This window comes from Oenanthe melanoleuca, chromosome 8 (genome assembly GCF_029582105.1).
Source record: "Oenanthe melanoleuca isolate GR-GAL-2019-014 chromosome 8, OMel1.0, whole genome shotgun sequence".
Taxonomy (NCBI): Eukaryota; Metazoa; Chordata; class Aves; order Passeriformes; family Muscicapidae; genus Oenanthe; species Oenanthe melanoleuca.
Window position 1 is genome coordinate 13,694,755 of NC_079342.1, and position 21,100 is coordinate 13,715,854.

Below are 21,100 nucleotides of genomic sequence, written 5' to 3' on the forward strand. Positions count from 1 at the left end.
CTTGACCTGAGCAGGTTACCTATTTCCATCATCCACTCATCACATGAACAGAAATAAGTGAAATGCTGCTCTCTGCAGATTATCTTGATTCAACCCTGGGTATTTATAAAGAATGTATAAAATTCTATCTATCTAAAGAAATGAATATGAGAAGTCCATAAAAAGGCTTGTTAAGCCAGGCTCAGTCAAAAAATGCCTTGCTATGTTTTTCACAGGCTGTCTTCCACTATTTGCTCAAACTCTCTCTCTGGGGCATTCTTGCTGTGTGTTTGACTTCCCTCAGAAACAATACAAATTCATCTTCCCAATGATATACAGGTACACAGGTTCTCCTTCCTGAAGTATTCCACTGGTGAGCTGTCAGTTTTTTTATTTTGAAAACATCAATTTGGCTGGTTTTGGTGGACTTTTTGGTTTATTTGCCAAGAATAGGAAAGTTGCATTTCCAGCCTTCATTTTCACTAGAAATTTACCCAGCCCATAATACCACAAATGTGATAATAAGAACAGACGGCATAAGAAGTGTTTGAATAATTCTACTCTTACCAAGCGAAGTAAGATACTGAAAACAACACTGAAATAATGTAACCTATACTTCTAGGCAAAGCAAAATTTAACTAATATTGAGCAGTTAAAAATATTAAAATACATAGTTTTTAACCTGCAACAGTCATCATTGTTTACTATTTAAAACAACCCTATTACTTATCCTGTAACATGAGATAAAAAAAAACTTGAAATACAAGGTGTTAAAAAACACCCCATGGCACCTTGTTTCAACAACCTTTCTCTTTTTTAAGTATTACCTGAACAGGTGCAGGATTTGAGGGGTAAAGTTCACTAAGAACGATACTCTTACCAGCCCACAATACTTTCTATACCAGACTTCAGAAGACAAAAGACAAAACAGAAGACAGATGATGTATAAACACTCGTTGGCAAGAAAGTATTTCCTTTTAGTGAGAGTCCTAACAGTGCTTGTCATTAAAATCACTCAATGGAAAGAACTTGAAGAAAATACTCAACTGCAAAGAAGATACATCTTTTATGTTGTTTCATGTACTAAAATAGAAACACTGAATTAAGACAAACTGTCTTGATCCTCATAAATTCATTTGCTCCTAAGCTAGATTCTCTTTGTTAATATATCAAAAAGTAATACTGCAAACATGTAGCTTGAATTAATGAAAATGCTATACTTGCATTGTTTAACAGAGAATCAAAATATAAGATTTCACTTTAAAAAGCTTTTCAGTTCCTTAAAATGAAAGTCTTCTTAAAAATGCTCTTGTTGAAGTTAAAACATTCATTGATGTAAGAAAAAATGTTAATTGCACCATACTAGTATGTGCCAGTAGAACAAGAAAAGTGAAGCAGATCCCTTACCTATAAATGGTTTAATTTTAAAAAAATCAATTTTGAATATAAATGTCCAAATTTTTTTACCCCTAACTGGACATCCAATTCATAATACTACTCTCACACCACCCCCATAGACTGCAAATGATTTATGGCCTATTTAAAAGGAGCTTGCATACATATCATTATCTTCAGATCAAAATTAATGCTATTTGGAATAGCAGTATGACCCACACGTTCTGAGATTTAAATGGAAAAATAAAAAAAAATTCTAAGAGGATAAATATTTCAGATACATTTTATTTCCTTTTATATAAATGAATCAAATTTTGCTTAAAAAAGCTCCCCACAATACATTAAAAGACCTTCTCTTGAAATAGGCCTCTTATTTTGGCCACCTTCTCAAAATAGGTGATTAAGATGGGAATGGAACAAGAGCTAGCCATCATCTCCAATATTTTGTGCCTTTACCAGTAAAAACATCAACTGATACCTGATACCTGCTTTTCTGTAGTATGTCACATACAATGTCCACAGAATATTTATACATTTTATTTTAAACTACTAACACATGAATGCTTTAAGATGCAACTGTCAATATATTAACTACCATTTATTCCCATTTTCCTAACTTCAGTTCCAATGAATCTCTCACCAACATCATCTCTGTCAAAATACAGTAAAATGTTTACAAACAATGATCTTGCCTAAAGCATAATTATATTTGTTGTATTAAAACTGTTATCCTTCTCCTCACTTTCTGCAACCTGAAAAATCATTAAGTAGTGATGGTAGGAAAAATTTCTTCCTGTCCTTGTTCAGAGCTTTTCTTCCTTCAGTTAAATGAATTCCATCTATATATTAAGTATGCAGATTTCAGTATAAAGCATCTATAAATATTAGGTTGCTGTTAGGACTACATTTTTGCCTCCTTAAATTGTAAAAATTTCAAGGACCAGATTTATATCTGCTTGTAGGTAATCTTTCAAAACTGTTCTAATTTTGCCTTCCCTTCTTAAATACTATCACCAATGAAGAAGTACTTGAACAGAACAATTAGCTGGAAGTACTTTTTAAACAGCAATGATGTCTAAGTGAAGTATTTTGGTACTTCACACTGCAGTCGTCTTAGTTCAGTTCTAAATGATCCAATGTTGTGACAATTACTCTGTGTTTGGACCACAAAACCATTCCAGTAAGTACATCTATAAAAATGAAATACTGGTATTGTTGTGGTTACATATGGTCTCATAGGATACTGCAAAGTTGATGCTGCTGCAGCAGGAAAGTAATTCTGATTCAGATTACCATCCTCCAACTACACAAAGAAACGAGGACCTCCCAAACAATAACAGATGTCAGCAGCATCTGCAGTTTAATCTTTCATGAGAGAATACCCTCTGCCATGTGATGAAACATCAGAAAAAATTTAATGCTACCTTTCATTGAATAGTTCTTGATGCAATCACAAATAGGGAGATCTAGCATTTCATCATATCCTTGGAATGCAATAAAGGTCCATTGGGCTCTTATCAGCAGGGAAAGAAGTGTCCCAAAGAGGAGTAACATCAACAGACATGTCAACAATTCCTATTTTTTTAAAAACACACAAAACTAATGTACTTCTGTATTTTGGAAGAGGAAAAACACTCTTATGCTATAATGCACTAGCTGATGCTGTATCATTAGAAAATAATTAACAGGAACCAATAATACCATTCCTTAATTTTCTCACATCTTCCTTCTTCACTAAATGTCTCCTTTTCAGTATTAAATGTGCATTCAAGAAGAAATCAAAAATGTTTTTCATATAACTCTTGCCTTCTTGAGACTATCCAACCTTGTTCAGTCCATTTGAGAAGAATCAAAATTCTCACTCCAGCTTTATTTCTTAAAAATGTACCTGTTGTCTCCTTCCCAGCTTGCAGGCACTTTCTACAAACCCCCCCCGCTCTAGTGCTGCACAAGTACCAAACAATCTCAAACTCAACAGACTTGCTCTGCTACACAGCTTCTCTGTAATATGTCAGAAAATCATAGAACCTCACGTTGGAAGTGACCTCAAGGCTCATCTGGTCCAACCTTTCTTGACAAAAGCATGCCCTAGACAAGATGGTCCAGCACCCTGTCCAGCTGAACCTTAAGTGTCCTACTGTTAGGGAGTCCACCACTTCCCTTGGGGGATTATTCTAGTGACTGACAGTTCTCTTGGTGAAAAGATTGTGTCAAAGTCCAAAGGGAGACTGCATGTGAAAGGATTGCACTTTCATGCTTTCCATCTACTGATCTGTATTCTCAGACACTGTGTCTTGGGTTAGTCCTCTTAACAACAAGACTGGCAGTAGAACAAGTAAGTTTGTATGTATTAGTGGAAATGAATGAGTCAATTTAGTTGGTGGAGAAAATTACAGTGTTGTGAATAGAACTGTGGAAAACCAGCCAACTACTATTTTCTGTTTGGAATTATTTTCACACAAAGAAAGGCAGAACTACCACAAGTTATTTTTGAAAGAAGGGACGGTAAGGCTATGAACTTTATTTTTACTTTAAATGAAAAATACATCCTGCAGAAAATCAGTATTTTCACCACTAAGTGCAAGAATTCAGTTCAACTGCAGAAAAGATAAATTCAGGAGATGCCTTCATTTTTCCTGCCAAAGACCATACTAAATTTCCAATGCTTACACCTCTAGCTTTACCACACCATTTAACCTAACTTTGCTATCAGAGTCTTCTTTGACATCTCTCATTTTGCTTTTGCACAGTTCTGTACATCTCTTCTTCTTCCTGCTACTCCCTACTCACATGCTGTATCTAAAAGGAGTGTGTATGTTTTAGTCATCTTCCAGTTTTATTTATCCTAACAAATATTTGAGTACATTCTGGAGCAATTAAAATATGAAGAGGAAGGCTGGTGATCTTTTTGATACCTTTGTCAAAATAAATTGTGCTGACAACCACGAGGATAATCACATTTAACAGAACTAAAATGATACAAACACTATTTTAGTCTCAGTTGTAAGCAAAAAATGGGACAACTCTTGCAGATAGTATTTGAAAATGGTGTGGTGATGCATAGCACTACAATCAGTCAGCAGCAACTCTGGATCAAGGGAAGGCTCCAAAGAGTCCCTCAAAATAAAAACCATCTCATGTTAGCATATCTAAAAGATGACAGACATGATGCAACAGTAGCATTTTCTTCTTCTCTTTAGTGAAACGTGTGTTTTCTCCTCAATGGCAAAAGCCACTTGCAACACCATTTCCCCCTTGCTTTGGATCCCTCCTTTTTACATCAGCCCAACACAAGGTGGGGCAGTGTTTAAAGATAGGTCCATGAAATAAAGGGTTAAAACAGCAGCACCAGGTGGGAGCAAGGGTCTTAACCATTGTGGTGAGGCACAGAGTCTACAGTCCTTGAACAGCTGTATCAGCACAGGAGGAGCAGTGAATTGCAGCTATGAGCAGAGCAGCAGGGGTGATAAGGGCAGGCATTTTTCAAGTCAGCTTTACTGCCAAAGAAAATTGGTCATGTAAGTACTCCATAAGCAGCAAGTTGAAGAATTGTTCATAATTATAGCCTCAAACCTCAAGCTAGAAACAGTACAAACATGTTTTGGGTTTTTTCAAAAATATCATACCAGCAAAAATCAGGTTCTACTCTGAAGACTCTTGCCCAGCAGACACCATAAAATTGTTTCTGAAAGAGGGCCTGAAAACATTCCAAAGTAACAGTAACAAGTAATGGGGCCTATAACTGGTTTGAAAATTCAACTAAATCATCATACAACACTGTCTTATAGTTGAAAAGAACCAGTTGTTTGGCCAAATTATGCTCAATATTTCTGCTGTCAATTACTTTGCAAATGTTTTTCTTTAATAAATGGCATAGTTCCAAGCATCTACTTAAAAACAGAAAACAGAAAACAAAACCCAAAAACCAACACTAACAAAAAAATCTCAACTCTTCTGAAGTGAACAACTAATACCTTTTCTGGTCCTGAAAGCAAAAAAAAAAACCAAAAAAAACCCAAACCCACCAAAAACCCCAAAAAAGGAACACACAAAAACAAAAACACCAAAAAAAAACCAAAAAAACAAACAAACAAACCCCCCCAAAGCCAAACCCAGCCCAAATGAAAAAACCAACAACTTCCAAAAACCCCACAAGAACTGGCTCAAACTATTCAAGGTGACAAGTACACAACAAAGCCACAGAATGTACCTTTGGGCATCTGGTATGAAGGAATCAGGGGTGTCCTCTCTGCCTCTGCAGCAGGAGCTGAACTCAACTACAAGAATGAGGCAAGAGTAACCCCAGCAGAAGATTGTCCTGTGAGATATAAGTCTTCCCCATGCAGTATTTCAGTAGGCTTCATGGCATCCTGTTCATCTTCACACCTCTTCTTGGAAAATTCCATTATGGCCTCATGCTTCACTTTCTCACCATTTGCCCTGCCTAGACAGCAGGGGACAGGATCTCCTACCATCAGAAGAGGCATGATGCCAGGTGGATCAGCTTGTACTTTGGGCTAAATCCAGAGCCCAGCCAAGAAAAATGCATTAAAGATATGAGCACATCCATAATGCTCAGCCTGGGGTCCTGAAAGCTAACTCTCTCCCTCTGGAATAAGGTGGAACACATGCATGCCATGGCCCAAGTGGGATTAATGGCAACCTCTACTTCAGCTTCTCCAAAACTTCTTACTAAGACGCTCTTGGCTCACCTTTACAATTATACATTTCCCCTCTAAGGCTCCACATGATGCAGTGTCTCTTCATCAGAGACACTATTGCTCTGACCAAGCTGGAACCAGGTAGAAGAAGCTTTTCAGGATGTCCCAACACTTGTGGTATTTTGACCTCCTCAGACAGAGCATCTGTGGTCAGCATTCATCAGCTGCCTTTTCAGGGATGGGAGTATGTGGATATAGACCCAAACCATATTCTATTCAGAGCTCCCTTTGGCTACCTGTTTTTACATTTCTCAACTCACATCCCTTCTTTTACCAGTTGTTGCCTGTTTTTTCTCCATCCTCATTTTCTGTAGTTTCTCATTCTCAAGGAGAGTTCTAATGTTTTATTAGGAATAAACTGGTATCTGTTCCTAAGGAAAAAGCCAATAGAAGCAATGGCTCAAAGCAGCTCCTTAAAAAAAAGCAAGAAAAAAAGCAAGTGTAGGACATTCCTCACTCCCCATGCCACACAGTTTTACAGATCATGCCCTCTAGCTATTCTAGATAAGAGATGTCACTTACATAGCAATTACATAGTAATTCTTCACATGAACATCATTCCATCCTTACCAACCTCTTCAGGAGTGTTCACCTGAGATGCAAGGTGTTTGATGTTCATGACCAACACATGGTAGTAAGTGTTGTTTAAAAACAATTGCTAACTGAAATGGAAAAAATTCAAACTCTGAGCACATTAAGTTCAAGAATGTCCTACCTTGGAGTTCAATATAAAAATCCTAAATTACGCAAATGAAATAAGTTCTGCATTTGAATATTAAATGAACAGCTGGTTAATGAGGAAGGTAGTATCAAAAGAGCAATCTTTTGGGGAAAAAAGCATGCCACAACAACAGTCCAAATTTAGATAGAAAATGAACTTTCTTCGGTATTAGTGCAATCTGTGCAAAAAACAGCCTAGTTTTTTAGTGTCAGTTTTGCATTTCATCATTCACCCTCAAGAAATTTAAAGAAAAAATTGCCGATTTGCAAAAGAACTAGGAAACACCCTGAGAACCACTACAAAGCACTACACACCCTCTATCTCCCAGGCAATTCCACCTCCCATGAAGTTGTTGTACAAAAACAAATTTCAAAACTTGCTTGTCTTGCAATTTGATATTCATACAAGCCATTATATTAAGCTAAAAGATTTAGCACCTAATTTCTCTCTGAAGTTCAGTTCATGTAAACACATACCACTACAATGTAGATTTTTCAGCAAGGGAGAGAATCCAGCTTGAACACTGTTGCACTCTACTGCTTTAGAATGCTTAATCCATAGTTCCCAAAGCAGAGGACCAGAGCTGGGAGCTGCAGAATGTGCTTCTCACTACACAAGTTTTCACAAGGAACAAACATACAACTGAGGCACTGAATTTTTCAAAACCACCCAATATAAAACAGTCCTCAACAAGTTAGTGAAAACATCTCCTTTCATTATACCTGTTAGAGGAAAACACCATGAACTTTCAATGGGCTTGGCATGACTTTACCTGTATAATGCTCTTCCTCTCTCTCTATCCACCTACCCTGTTTTTCAATGAGAAGCCCTGATTGAAACCTCCATCCTCCACATTAATCTATGGATCAGTTAATAGAATGCTTGAATATAGGTAATTTGCATTAAAAACTTTATCTTAATGATAGACATTGGTGCAGTTAAATCACAATTTCACCCTGTGCAAAGTAAGGCTAGATTATCATATGCTTAACAATCAGAATTTACATACACAATAAAACTATTACTGCTGCTTGCTACAAGACAAAGAATTTCAAACTGCCTAATGTTACAGTAATCAAAACTAACCTTAATTACTATAACAATGCAACTACTGAAGTAGCAGAGTACATACACCCTTAATTATGTCATTTTGTGAAAGGGAAAAGCAAACTGATTCTAGGCACAGGCAAAGTAACAGTCTTTTCTATCTTTCAGGTTTCCATCTTCTTGCCAAAAATGCACTTTCCTTTGTTTTAATTTATTGAGCCACGTGGCAGCTGTGGATGTCTGTGGGTTTACAGACAAGTGCTAGCAGCAAGTGCAGTATGTTAATGAGTTCATATTTCCTGGAAGCAGATTAACCTGAGAAAAGTAAAAGAAACAAAAAGTACCCGACGTCCTCTGTTCAAATATTACAGTATTTTAGCAAAAGTATACAAGTTAACCAGAGGCAGAGGAATAACAAACTAACAGCTACATTTATAAATCACCAAACAGTTTAGATATTCACTCACCTAGCAACATTTTAATGGGCACACAGGTAAGATACCTTGCTACTTTAGTATTAGTCTATCACAGAAATACTGTATCTCTCTAAAGAAAAAGGTCAGTGCAAGTAGAACAGCACCTCTCTATCCTCCCTAAGGGGAGGATTTAGCTCAAAGTGCCCATCAGGCTTTCTCTGGTAAAGATCAGCTGTGTCATAGAATAGATTTTTGCTTTCACAGAATCTGGACACCCACTTAGCTCTTACATGCAGAGCATATTTATATACCTCCCTGATTTACTGTAAAGTATTTCCAAAATCCTCATTTTTTTCGCTCAAAACTACAGAAAGATGACAGCCCAGAGTAGAGAAGCTGTTTGTTTATTATGAAGTCACAAAAGCTGTAGCATTAAAAACCTTCACAAAACAAATACCAAAGTGTTTCCACACCTTTACTGCATAGTATAATGCTAAGTTAGCCTAACCCTTACTACATGTATAACAAGGAATTTGTAACAGAACTCACTCCATCAGAAGCCAGCAAACACCTTTTCCTTCTGGGCAGAGAAAAGCAGAAAGTAATTTAAGGGAAGAAATAAAAACTTTGTTACATTTCTTACTCTGAATAGCAAATTGGAAAAAAAAAAAAAAAACCAACAAACCAAACAAACAAATACAAAATGAAAAAAAAAAAAAAAAAAAAAAAAAAAAACCAGAATAAAACAATCCCCTTCTAAAATACTATTGTCTTAAAGATCCATATGACAAGTGTAGAGATAGAAACAAGCAATGTTTTCCTCTATTTTTCTCTACCTTCATGTAGTTCTAGATGTCCAATTGCTAGGTGCTAACATCTCTCACCAAAACCTTGAAGTCTTGAAGTAATCTCTTATATAAACAAATGCAGATGAGAAAGTAGTAGTTTATAGTAATTTTTTCAAGAAGTTAGCAGAGTGAGGTCTTAAAGAGCTCAATGCTAAAAAGTATAGACTCCTTTTTCTTGCCACCTGAGCATTTCATTGCCAATGGTGCTTTCAGTGCTTCCTTTGAATCTGTCTTTTGCCATCTGACACCTCAGTGAATTGATTTGGTGTGCAAAAATAATTATGGATAACCCAAAGAGATAAAACCTGCCTTGTTTTCAGCCTATGTAAAAGACCTTAGCAATGGATTGGAAAAACATTTGAATTATGACCTGTGAAGGGTCTAGAAATAAAACCTGATTTTTCAACAGTGCAAGTCACCAGATGGGCTCAGCTGTTTTGTGAAACCTTACTCTGAGCGGATGTGATTCTGTGGGGTGCGGAAGAAACAGCGAGGGGGATGCCAAGGAGAGGCTCAAGCAAGCCCTGAAGAGACTCCTGTTTAGCACTGCTGATCCCAACACCACCGGCAGGGCAGCATCCCCCTCCAGCTCCCTGCACAGCACACCCTCCCAACTGCTGGATCCCAATTCTCCTGCAACCCAAACTAAGAGTCTCACTTTCATTTTCTATCAGTATTCACCTTATTTTTGTGGTTTCAGAGAACAAATTATGTTGTGTTTGTACAAACAAAATAGGGTCCTAGCTCATGACTAGCCCTCCTGAACATCAGGATAACACAAAGAAATAAAATGTGTGTCATTGACAGGGAAGAAAAAAAAAAAAAAAAAAAAAGGAAACAAAGTTACTTTATCTTCTAGTTTTGCAACTCCAAGACAATATTTTCCTCCCTTCACTTACCTCCTCAGAGCTCCAGTGCTACTTTGTCCTCTTTCCCATTTCCCAGGAAGCATTTCTACCTCACAGCAGAGAAACTGCTTATGGTAGGAAAATACTTGCAGCACAGCCTGAAACCACAGCTCTCCTTTTGGCACCAGCAGTAGGTCAGACAGCTCCTCCTATTTAGTGCCTGCTATCCACTCTTTTCTCTGTGCCACATCCCACCTGCACTGGTACAACTGCTTGTGTGGCTGCAGTGAACTGGATCAGGAAGCCAAATCCAGGTTAACTAAAGTCCTTTCTGCTTTCCCTCTTCTGTAGGGTTATTTTTAACCTATATCAATCTGAAATTCAGTTCACCTTGTTGTCTCAAATAGTTACTCCAGCACACTTGAGGGTATAGAGGCAGGAAAACAAGTGACAGGATAGAAAAGCAGAACTGCAAATGTAAGGAATGCTTATGAAATAGCACTTTGCACCTGAATCAAAGCTTGAGAGCAGCACTGCAGGGTAGACTTTTTTTACCAAGTTCTAGCCCTATATTTCACAAGTTTATAAGGAAAACCCCCACTGACTCAAGGTTCCTAACATTGAAAACTCTGCAAGCTTAAATGCTAGAAGCACTGATTAAAGAAAACAAAACAAACCAGTCTACTCAGATCTGATCTGGAACTCACCTGCTGTATAGCAGAAACAATATTCTTTATTAAACCAACCACTGTAGTTTAGAAAAAAAAAAAGCATCTGGACAAACAAGTCTAAATGAAAGGATGCAGGCTAAATACAAAATCTGACAGCCTTTCTAAAGGAGCTCTGTCCAAAGGAGGGATGTGCCAGCTCCAGAACAACTTTCACTATCTAGAGAAGACTCCCTGCCAGTCAGGCATGAAGAGGTGCAGAGCCTTCCACTCCACACTGTTACCTGCACTGCTGCATCCTTACATTCTGCTGCATGAACCAGTAACAGGCTTCATTTTTGCAGCACAGCATAGCCTTAATTAGGCTAAGGAACAAAGTGACTTGAAAGAATGAGAAATCCCAGCATTATTCAAGATATTAGTTTTCATTACATCACTTGTACAAATGTGGATGGGTAGATGAACAAATACTAAACAAACCCAGCAAGGAGGGAATGTCAAGTAATTTAAAATACTTGGTCTTTAAAGTAGTTTGAGTCTGTAATAAAGGCCTAACCACAACAGCTAAATACAAACCTATTTATCACTTGGAGGCCCTTCTGACCTTTTGTTATGCTACCGTGTGGTTATCTTTAATGAGTGATAACCTCTCTCTTTGCCAGTCCAAGCTGTGAATAAGCATTTTGTTTTTAATTAAAGCAGAATTTTCAGATGGTGCCTCTCTTCACATGATGCACACTGGCAGCCTTACATTGGCTATTACAGCAGAGGGATTTCTAGATATTTCTTCAGCAAGTAATTATAACTATTTATTATTTTCTTATTTCTGAAACCTACCTCATTAATAGATGGTACAAACTCAACATAGTGGGAAAGAAGCTTTACATACATAGTTTAGAGATGTTATTCATGCAGACCATTCCAGCATAACTCCAATATATATGGTTAATTACTCTTTATACAATGCATATTTTAGTTGATGTTCTGATCCAGGGACAATGCTCCAAATAGCTACACATTTCAAAACTGGAGAGCTAAACTTAATGAGCAAAAGAAAAAAGACACTCTCTGCTTAATAACACTACACTCTGGTCAAAAACACTCAAGCAAATGTCTCTGGAAAAGTGATAGGGAATCAGGTACCTGGGGATACAATAGATACAGAGCTTTTCACCTCTACTTCACCAGTTTTAATCTTACCAAGGTCAGCAGAGATAGAGCCTTGCCTCATCTAGTCTTATTTCTGCACCTGTGGTCTCTTTTGGTCTTCAGCAAGAAAATACAACAGAATGACCCAGCAGTGAATACACACAAAAAATATGGAAAAAACCCCTCCGTTTTCAAGAAATGTACCCAGAGGAGATAAAAATTTGCTGGAAAAAGTAGAGGGCTGCATCTTCCTGTCAAGCACACTTCAAAGGAGCACTACTTAAAGAATAATTAGAAGAATTAAAATGCAAAGAATTGACTGTAATGGGTACTCTGTCATACTGAAGATACAGTAGGGAACACTTTAAGGAGAAGGGGGAGTGAATGAACATAAAACTCACATGCAGAATACACATCACACATGCTGTACTTGGCTATTTAAAGACCACAGAAGTTAAAGTTAATAAAATCATGCTGGATTAATAGAACCAGAGATCTGGCTACCAGGTAAGAAGATACACATACAGAATTATGCTTTGAAAATCACGTAGTATCCTTTCAAAATACATTTTAAGAGCAATTTGCTGCCACACAAAAAGCAGCAAAGACCATCTGAATCCCAGCAAATAAAATTCAAAAGCCAAGCCCACGTCATCAGGATCTACTGGAAGACGAGAAAGTTTTCAAATATTCCAGTCCCTAAAGAATGTATTCTAATCAGCTGGTTTCTCATCCAGTTTGGTGGTTATACACTAAAAGACAACATCACACCTAAGTACTCTTGAATCTGTGGGGGAACAGGGGAATGCACAATGAAAGAAACAAATTAACCCAACAAAAACCACAAAAAAACCACCAAGTGGGATTACTATTAATTTATAGCCAAACCTCCTGCTGTCATGTATGACATTCCATTAGACATTCCTTTGCATATCTAATAGGGCAAATAATTCGGAGACATACATCATAATTACTTTTAAAAACTGTATTATTGGGTTATCTGAAGTAAAACACACAAAACTTTCTGCAAACTATATAGTTTTGCAGGGCTGACATTCATTCTAGTTTAGAAAGTAGTTCTAATAAAGTTAAAACATTCCTGTTTCATATAAAATTAATAATTACTTTGAAAGTAACAGATTTATTTGGTGAATTAAAAAGTTATGTGACTTTTTTTAAACCTCAGATGTGCTATAGTCATGTTTCATGCTACCTTCAAAAATTATTCCAAGATAATGTATAACAATAAAGATAATATTTTTCTACATTAATCACAACAAGTGAAGGATGACTGCCTGTGGCCTTTTTTAAAAAACAATTTACTACATGTTGATATTTTTAACTTCTAGGTTGCAAAAGTTCTCAACTACTGTAAATTCAGCAGCTGAAAAAAAAAAACCCCAAAATAACGAAGAGAATAATGAAATTAATATTAGGATGAGGAATCAGAGTAACTTTTATGGCAACTGATAATTGTGCCTCTCCAGACTTCAAATGAAAGATACTCATTTACTATTCTAAAAGGCCCTCAGAATTTGTAGGTTGCTGTGCCCTGAGAAAAACCATGAAAGCATTTAAAACAAATAAAGTTTTAAACTGAGCCAGAACCCTGAAGCTTCTCATTACCAAAGAACAACTTTTAGTTTTGGTCCTCCAAGTCAAAATCCAATGCACATTAGGACAGCCTGGAACAGGCCATAGAAATAAACCCCTAACAGGCCCCTTCAGCTACACTGAAGCTTTCCTTTCCATCTTCTGTATACACAATGTATCTTGCCCTCCCTGCTACACAAGCCCAATTCACTCTTGTGGCGGCCAAGCTTAAGAAACCACCACCACTCCGATTTCATTCACCTGCAACTTCAGCCCAGAAATACTACAAAACATTTGCCCTCATCTACTACTGGTGTTCACATACTCACGGTTGTATTTCACTTCATTGCCCAAGTGAAGTAACAAGTACTAAAGATACTTGACTATAAATGGAAAGCTACAATAAATGAGAAGGATATAAGGGCCATAGTTGGGTGAACAGCATTTTCTGTGCTGAACATAGACAGTACAAGAGGTCTCAAATTACACTTCACGAACTAGTAAGTACAGTTATCAGGGAAAGCTGCGTTACCCTCATTGTTCTTCCAGGGACCTTAGCATGCCCTTGATCCACACAGTTCCATAAGCTCCATGCATGGATCGGGGGCGTAACATCACCTTTAGAATTCAAAGCTGGATATTCCTCTGCTACCCCTTCAGCTTCATTTTCTCTGTCCTGTAGTCTGAAATGCATGCTACTGAGGACACTTAACAGGCAAAACTAGAAAACTGGTTCAACAACGTAAATAAATAATTCAGAAATATAAAAGCTCCATCACATTTCATGTTTCTTTAGTTGCCAAATAAATATGAATAAATACATATGAATATATATATATAACAATTATCATTTACTGACAGTAAACCAAACATTGTTTCTAATAAATAATTAGTTGCATAGTATTGATATATTATCAGTCTTCCATGGTGAGTGAATCCTGGTCTTTCCCAGCAGTATGTCAATGATTACCAATTTTTTCTCCTAGTTACAGGAGTTGTATCATTACAGAGCTTTTTGCTGCTAAATATACTGAGTAATTAAACATCTGAGCTTGATGGCTCTAGCAGAATTAATTTTTAAACTAACAAAGGGAAAGAGAAAGGTCTGAAGGAAACTCTTTCCACAACCTAAAAAATTACTGTATTTTGTCATATGAGAATTCATTAAAATGGAAGTAAATATTACGTGTAGTATTGTTATTTAATTGCATAAACTAATAGCAGCACAGTTACCATAAAGTACAAAATGGAGTGTTTTGTCATTTGAAGTACTTCAAGCAATCCACCATCTCCATACTTATCTTTATAATTAGGCTAAAATCAAAATTAATACACTCAACTAAAAAATAAAACCATTAAACAAGAATGGTCAAATACCCATAACAGATATGGATTGTGAAGTCTAAAATAATAGTGAGCTAAGACACAAGAACTGAAAGGTGAAGCCAACAATCAGCACTGGGTAGGTCAGGCAGAGCCTGTGCTCCCACAGCTGGAAGCACCCACTGCAGATCCCTGGGAAGCCGGAGGAATGCTGTGTGGGCAGGACCTGGCCTATGCAAATCGGGTTACCCAGTTCTACCCCAGACCTCAATAGTAAATATACAAAAATAATCAAACTAAAAGCACAAACAAACAACAAACTAAAACAAACCCCTCAACTTCGACGTTGTTTTCCATTTTAATGCCCCAGGATTTTCCAGTAACAAAGGGTATTGTTGTCACAACACTGAGCTTGCACAACTGCCTGCTCACTATGTCTTGTCTTTACTCTCACCCATCACAAACACACCCAAAGTTTTTCACTAGAAACGAAGTAAGTCAACATGAAAAAAAAAAAAAAAAAAAAAAAAAAAGTCTAGGGTTTTCTTCCCAAAAACTGGATCGGCTTTATATTGTTGAAAGTTATGCTGAAATACTCAGAGAGTGAAAAAAAAAAACAACAAAACAACAAAAACAAAGCAAACAAATGAACAGAAACACCAGCAGAAAGCTCCCTGCCATGACGAGTTCAGATCAATGCTTTTGTCTTCCATTTTACCCAGGGCTCAGGAGAGCAACGCAGTACCGAGGGCTCTCCCCGCGCACTCCCGAGCGATGTAAACACGCCGCGGGGCCGGGGCTGCACCGCGGGGCGCGGGCACGGCCGCGGGGTCACGGGGGCTGCACGATTCGGGCGAGCACGGGAGTTTCTGACCTACATTTCCCGCAGCGGGATGAAAACCCTCCCGCCGCAGACGGAGCGCGGCGGGCGGGCGGCCTCCCCCGCCGGCAGGGTGTGTTCGGGGGTGGGGAAAGCGAGCGGGCCGGGGCGAGGATGGAGGCTGGCGGAGGCGCCGACACCTGCCCGCCGACACCGCGGCCCCGCCGCCGGCTCCTCCTCCACCGGGGACGGACACCTGCTGCGGGACAGCCGCACGCGCGGCCCGCCGGCGGCCTCGGCCCGGCGCCGCGGGCGGGTTTGTCCCGCTGGTTTCCCGAGAGCCCGCCGAGCCCCGCGGCGGGGCCGGCGTCGGGCGAGCTCCCCGCGGCGCCGCGCAGGCCGCGGCCGGGCCTGTAGGGGCGGGGGGCTCGGCCCGAGGCCGCGGGGCCTGCGGCGGCGGCGGCGCGGGGCAGGCGCGCCAGGCCCGGCCCCGGGCCCTCCTCCGGGAGCGGAGCCGGGCGGAGGCGGCGGCGGCGCGTCCCCCTCACTCACCGCTCTCGATCTCGTTGCCCTTCTTGGCGGTGGCTGCGTTCCCCATGGCCGGGCCGGGGCGGGGGGCGGGAGGGATGCCGGGCGGGGGCCGGGCCGGGCTCGGCTGGCGGGGCGGCGCGGCCCGCGGGCGCGGCGGCGGCAGCGGCGGCGGAGCTGCCCTGGCCCCGCTCTGGGTCTCTGTGTCTCCGGCCGCCGCGGAGGAGGAGGCGAGCGCTCTGCCCCCTCCCCCGCCCCGCACTCGGCGGAAATGACGGCCGGGGCGGCGCCTCCTCCCGCTGCGCCGCCCGCGGGGGCGCAGCCGACCATGGCCGGGCCGCTGCCGCCGCCTCGGGCGGGGGCTGGCCCGGGGCAGGGGCTGCGGGAGCCCGGGCGGCGCCCCCCGCCCGGCAGCGGCCCGGGGGGGCGCGGGCGGCGGGCGCCCGCGGCCTTGGCACGCAGGGTCTCGGCAGCCTCCGCACCCCGGCCTGGCGGGCGGCGGCCCCCGAGCGCCCCCGCCGCCGCAGGGCAGGCGCGGCCCGGCCCGCCCGCGGGGCAGCGGCCGCAGCGGGGGCGAGGCCGCCGCCGTGCCCAAGGTGACCCCGGGAGGCCGCGCGGGCCGCGGCCCTGCGGCTGCGCCCGCCCCGCGCCCCTGAGCATCCCCGAGGACACCCGCCCGGGCCTGCACCCCGGCGGCCGACGGGAGGAAACTCGCACTTGCCGCCTGTTCAGTGACTGTTTTTACACCGCTCACCAGACTATAGAAAAAAAAAAAAAAAGAAAGTAAGCGAGCTGCCAGGAAAGAGGTTTTTTTTCTTCCTCCCCCCCTTTTGCTGCCACCCATCATAAATAGCTACAGCTACACATTTTCAAGTGGTATTGTGACTTTCAAGTTGATGATAGCTCTCCTTATATATTTATCATGTGAAACACTTGGAGTGTTTTAGCTCTGGAAGGAAATGCTTATCAAAAAAAAAATAGGCTCTATTTTATGTGCTTTAAAGTGGAGAGAGTGGAGAGCAGAAGTGCTAATCTTATGGATCACAAACTGCATATGTTCTGCCAGGACAATGTATGTGATACCCAGCCTCTTTTAGCAGCATTCTTTCCCCAAGGCTAAAGGAATTGTTCTGGCTACCACCCTTCACAGGAGCTATCAATATACTCTCCCAGCACCGTGGGCTGTCTGCTGGTGAAGCACATGCTGTCACAGCCTAATACTGAATTACCTTACTATAATACAGGATTTTATACACATACACTAATGCATATTAAAGTAGATACTTCCAGTTTCCTGAGCCTGTACAGTGGAGTAGATTGTATGGGAACACCGGGCAGATCTCAGCAGTGTGTGATCTACCTTGACAGTTGTACATGCTGCCTGGATTATATGGCTGCAAAGTTTTGGGAACACTTACCTGAATTATCTTGATGTTTTGTAGATTCAGGTTTGATCAATGAACTTTTCAGTTTAAGGGACTTTCTTCTTATTTTCTTTACCATTTCCCTTGCATTATCCTGATCTGTGTGATACCGCTTTCTTCAGTGGAGTACCTCTGTTTCTATGATTAAAGAAGCTGTCTCTGAGGAAGCCAGGTCTCTGTTGCTTTGAAGATCAGAAACAAGACTCAAACATTGTGAGGAAATAACCTGCAAACCATTGGGGGCAGTGAGGCAGCTACTATTGAAGAGGGCTGTCTCATTTTGCCAAAGCTGGAATCCGTGCATTCTTTATGCACTTAAAAAGAGGTTCAGCAAGTTATCAGTAATTCACCCTGCCAAGGAACGGCATGTAGATTGCAATGGCCAGATCTGCACCAGGAAGAGAACTTAAGCATGAGAAAAGGAGAGGGTAGTTTTGCCATCTGTTGTCTCAATTATTCATACAATGACAAAAAATAGAACTCTGAGGTGCTATAGTATTTAAATAAATATCTGAAGATGACATCTCAGGCAAAGATCTTATCGCAGTTTTAAATGTTTTCCCTGTTCCAGCCATCAGAATTTTCATTTTGGCCAGATAGAGTCTGAGTCAGCTGATTTTCATCCAGGTGCTGACAGGCATTTTGATATCCTTGAGAAGACAGCAGTGGTATCGCTAACAAATGAGATATGCTGCAGCATCTTTAGCATATTCCTGGTACATCTCATCCCTTCGCTAGCAAATTATGCTGCAAAGGCTGCATATGTGGGAATCCACCAAGGTCCAAGAGTCATTATTGCCCTTTGGGTCTTGGTGGACAAGGATCTGCTGGTCATTGCATGCACTCCAGCAGAATCCTACATATACATGTCCAGCACCATATATATATGTTTGTGTGTGTGTGCACACCAATGCAATGACACTGGTTCTCAAATAATCACATGGTATTAATGCACATGCAGCACTGATGGATTTGCATAAATGTTTTTACCCAAACACTCTCTTTATCAGAAATCTAACAAATATAATTCAACAGTGGTGTGAAACATTAAATGAACCATAGCCATGGTCCTAGCATTACACATGTAGGTGAAGATAACAGAAATAAGGAGTTAGGGTTGGACATTTATATTCACTTTCACACGTCTTATGCTATATTAACAATTTAATGGTCATTGATTAATTGCAAAACATACCAATGTTTATAGATACTATGTGCATGCAATCTCTTAGCATTCAGACTGTCAACTTGTATTCCAGTCCTAATCCTTAGTTTCCTTAATTTTCTTATATAAAATCTTTTTACCCTGAAATGCCTCATATCATTGCTTATATACAAGTAGTTTGTCTTCTTTCTTTCAACACAAATCGTTAAAAAATAGTCATGCAAATATGAACAATTTCCTGTTTGTGTATGTTAAAGTATTTCACTAAAGGCCCAATCTAAAAATTCAAATTTCATTTGTTTTGCTGATCTATATGAGATTTTCAAAAATATACTCTAAGAAAGCCAACTCAGCCGTTTTAGAACTGTATGGATTTGATTATATTGTTTCAATGACTCTCAGCAGGTTTTCATCCGTTATTTTACACGTTTGTTGGCAACTATCAATGAGGAATATCCTAGCAAGACCAGTCCTTCACTATGATAAAGCCTAAAGCTCTGTATCAGACATATAGTCTGATACTCATGAAACTCACATATTTTACTGTACATAGACTTAGAATTGAAAATGAGAGGGTCATTTCAGGACAAAAAAAGATAAATTTTTATCTAGACTCTCAGGTGTTTTTAGTAGAAATCACCTGTTCATATGGTAATTACTTCTGGAGCCACATATCCTTTCACTCCATAGTCATTCTGATTTCTAGATGAGATAGTGGCAATTCTGTAACAACTACAGCAGTTGTTTTCAATTCACATTTGAAACAAGTCACTAAATTTAAATCATTATGCGTCTTCATTTTCTTCTCTCGCGTTTGAGATGTGCCTGCAGTGCAAGGGGTTGGCTACTGATTGATGGTTTAGCCCATCCATCCTGATCATCCTCACCCTGAGGGTGTGGGCTCTGCTTGGGTTATGAATATGTACCTGCCTTAGTTGGGATTCTCTTTCTGTGGCCAGCCTGCCTTAGCATTGCAGCAGTGCCTCTAAACTGCAGGGTTTGAATAGCAAATTAGACTGCTCTTCCCAAAATCCCACATCCCTGCATCTTTGAATGCCCCTGGCAGCCTCCTTCTCTCTGCTAAACAGAATGATATATTTGGCATTTAACTCCTTGTTTTCCTTTTGGGTTGTTCCAGACTACTGGCATATTTCCTGCTCTCAGCTAACCCCTGTTCTGCCAGTGTGGGATGCTTTCCTAGCAGGTTGCTAACGTGCCAAGAAGCATATGCATTTCTTTGTGAATATGGAAGATATTTTCCAAATTTTACAGCTTCTGACCCAGAAACAGGAATATTCATCACTGCAGCATAATTTCAGACCTGCCAAGAATATATCAATTATGTCATGTAGATGTGTGAAGGGAAAGGATGAAAGCAGGAGTACAGCAATTTCCCCTGCTCCCTGTACTAGCTATACAAACAGCAATAAACTACATCCTTCTGCAGGGAAGGCTTAATCTACTGATGCCAAATTAATTCCAGTTGAAGACCCACCCACTCAGAGAGAAGTGAAAGGACTTACATCATGTTTCTACAATATCTGAGATTGCCAGCCCCTGAATCCATTATGAAACGAAAGCAACTTGGCCAAGGACTTGCTCTGCCATGTCTCCTGAAAAATGTTCTTTGATGCCCTTCAATTGGGAATCCAAACAGAATCTGAAGCCTCAGGAAAGTGTTTGGCACATCATGGACGTTACAATTTTGAGGGACATTTTAATTTGGAAGGACTCTTAACTAAGGGCAGCCTGAGCCTCCTTCAGTGTGACTAGCTAGACTTAAAGCAAAAAGCTCCAAAGGAAGTTTACACCAGCAGCCAATACTTCACCACTGCCACCCTTTCTTTCTTTCTTGCCATTAGATGTTTCCCAAATATTTCCCAAAAAACCCACTGGTCAAAAAAATCCCATGTAAACATAGGAGTAAAGAGTTTATATATTTCCTTATTGATTTTTACCTACAGTTCACCATAAGCCTCTCAAGAGCCATAAAGTTGCAAGGTGGGGTTTTTTTCTGATGTTTTAGACCAAATTTAACAAAACAGGTTCTATGATTTTTCTGTCAGTATTGCTCCCTACAAGAGAGCATTTGATTTGAAATTTTCTGTGTATGTTGGCCACATATTAATTTGCCACAGGAGGTGACAGGTGCTGTGTTGAGGTCAATGTCCTGCAGAACTGACATGTTTTTTTCAGAGATAAGCTACAGACTGCCTTAATGGGCAAGTCCAGCTGCTCAGTTCTTGGCCTTTATCTTCTATGATCATTTGGCAGTGGGCGTAGTCTCTTGCTATGAACCATGCAGCACTTTTTTCAGTTGCTTATAATTGTTCTGGAGATTATTCCATATTTGTAGAAGATACTCCTGTAAATTTATGATTCAGAAGAAATTGCTAATTACTGTTACGGAAAATTCTTACTGACGTCTCTGTAACTGGCTTTGTGATCGTTTTGA

The 21,100-nt window shown here is 40.4% G+C and overlaps 1 protein-coding gene across 1 annotated transcript in view; it reads right to left on the reverse strand.

The window, feature by feature from the left end:
• The window catches only part of PRKACB (protein kinase cAMP-activated catalytic subunit beta), a 66,071-nt gene extending 49,519 nt beyond the window's left edge, over positions 1-16,552 (reverse strand). The window contains exon 1 of the mRNA XM_056497437.1: positions 16,081-16,552. Within this exon, the coding sequence (XP_056353412.1) occupies positions 16,081-16,126 (46 nt within the window). The 5' untranslated portion in view covers positions 16,127-16,552. The remainder of the gene's footprint in view (positions 1-16,080) is intronic.
• Positions 16,553-21,100: the final 4,548 nt, after the last annotated feature.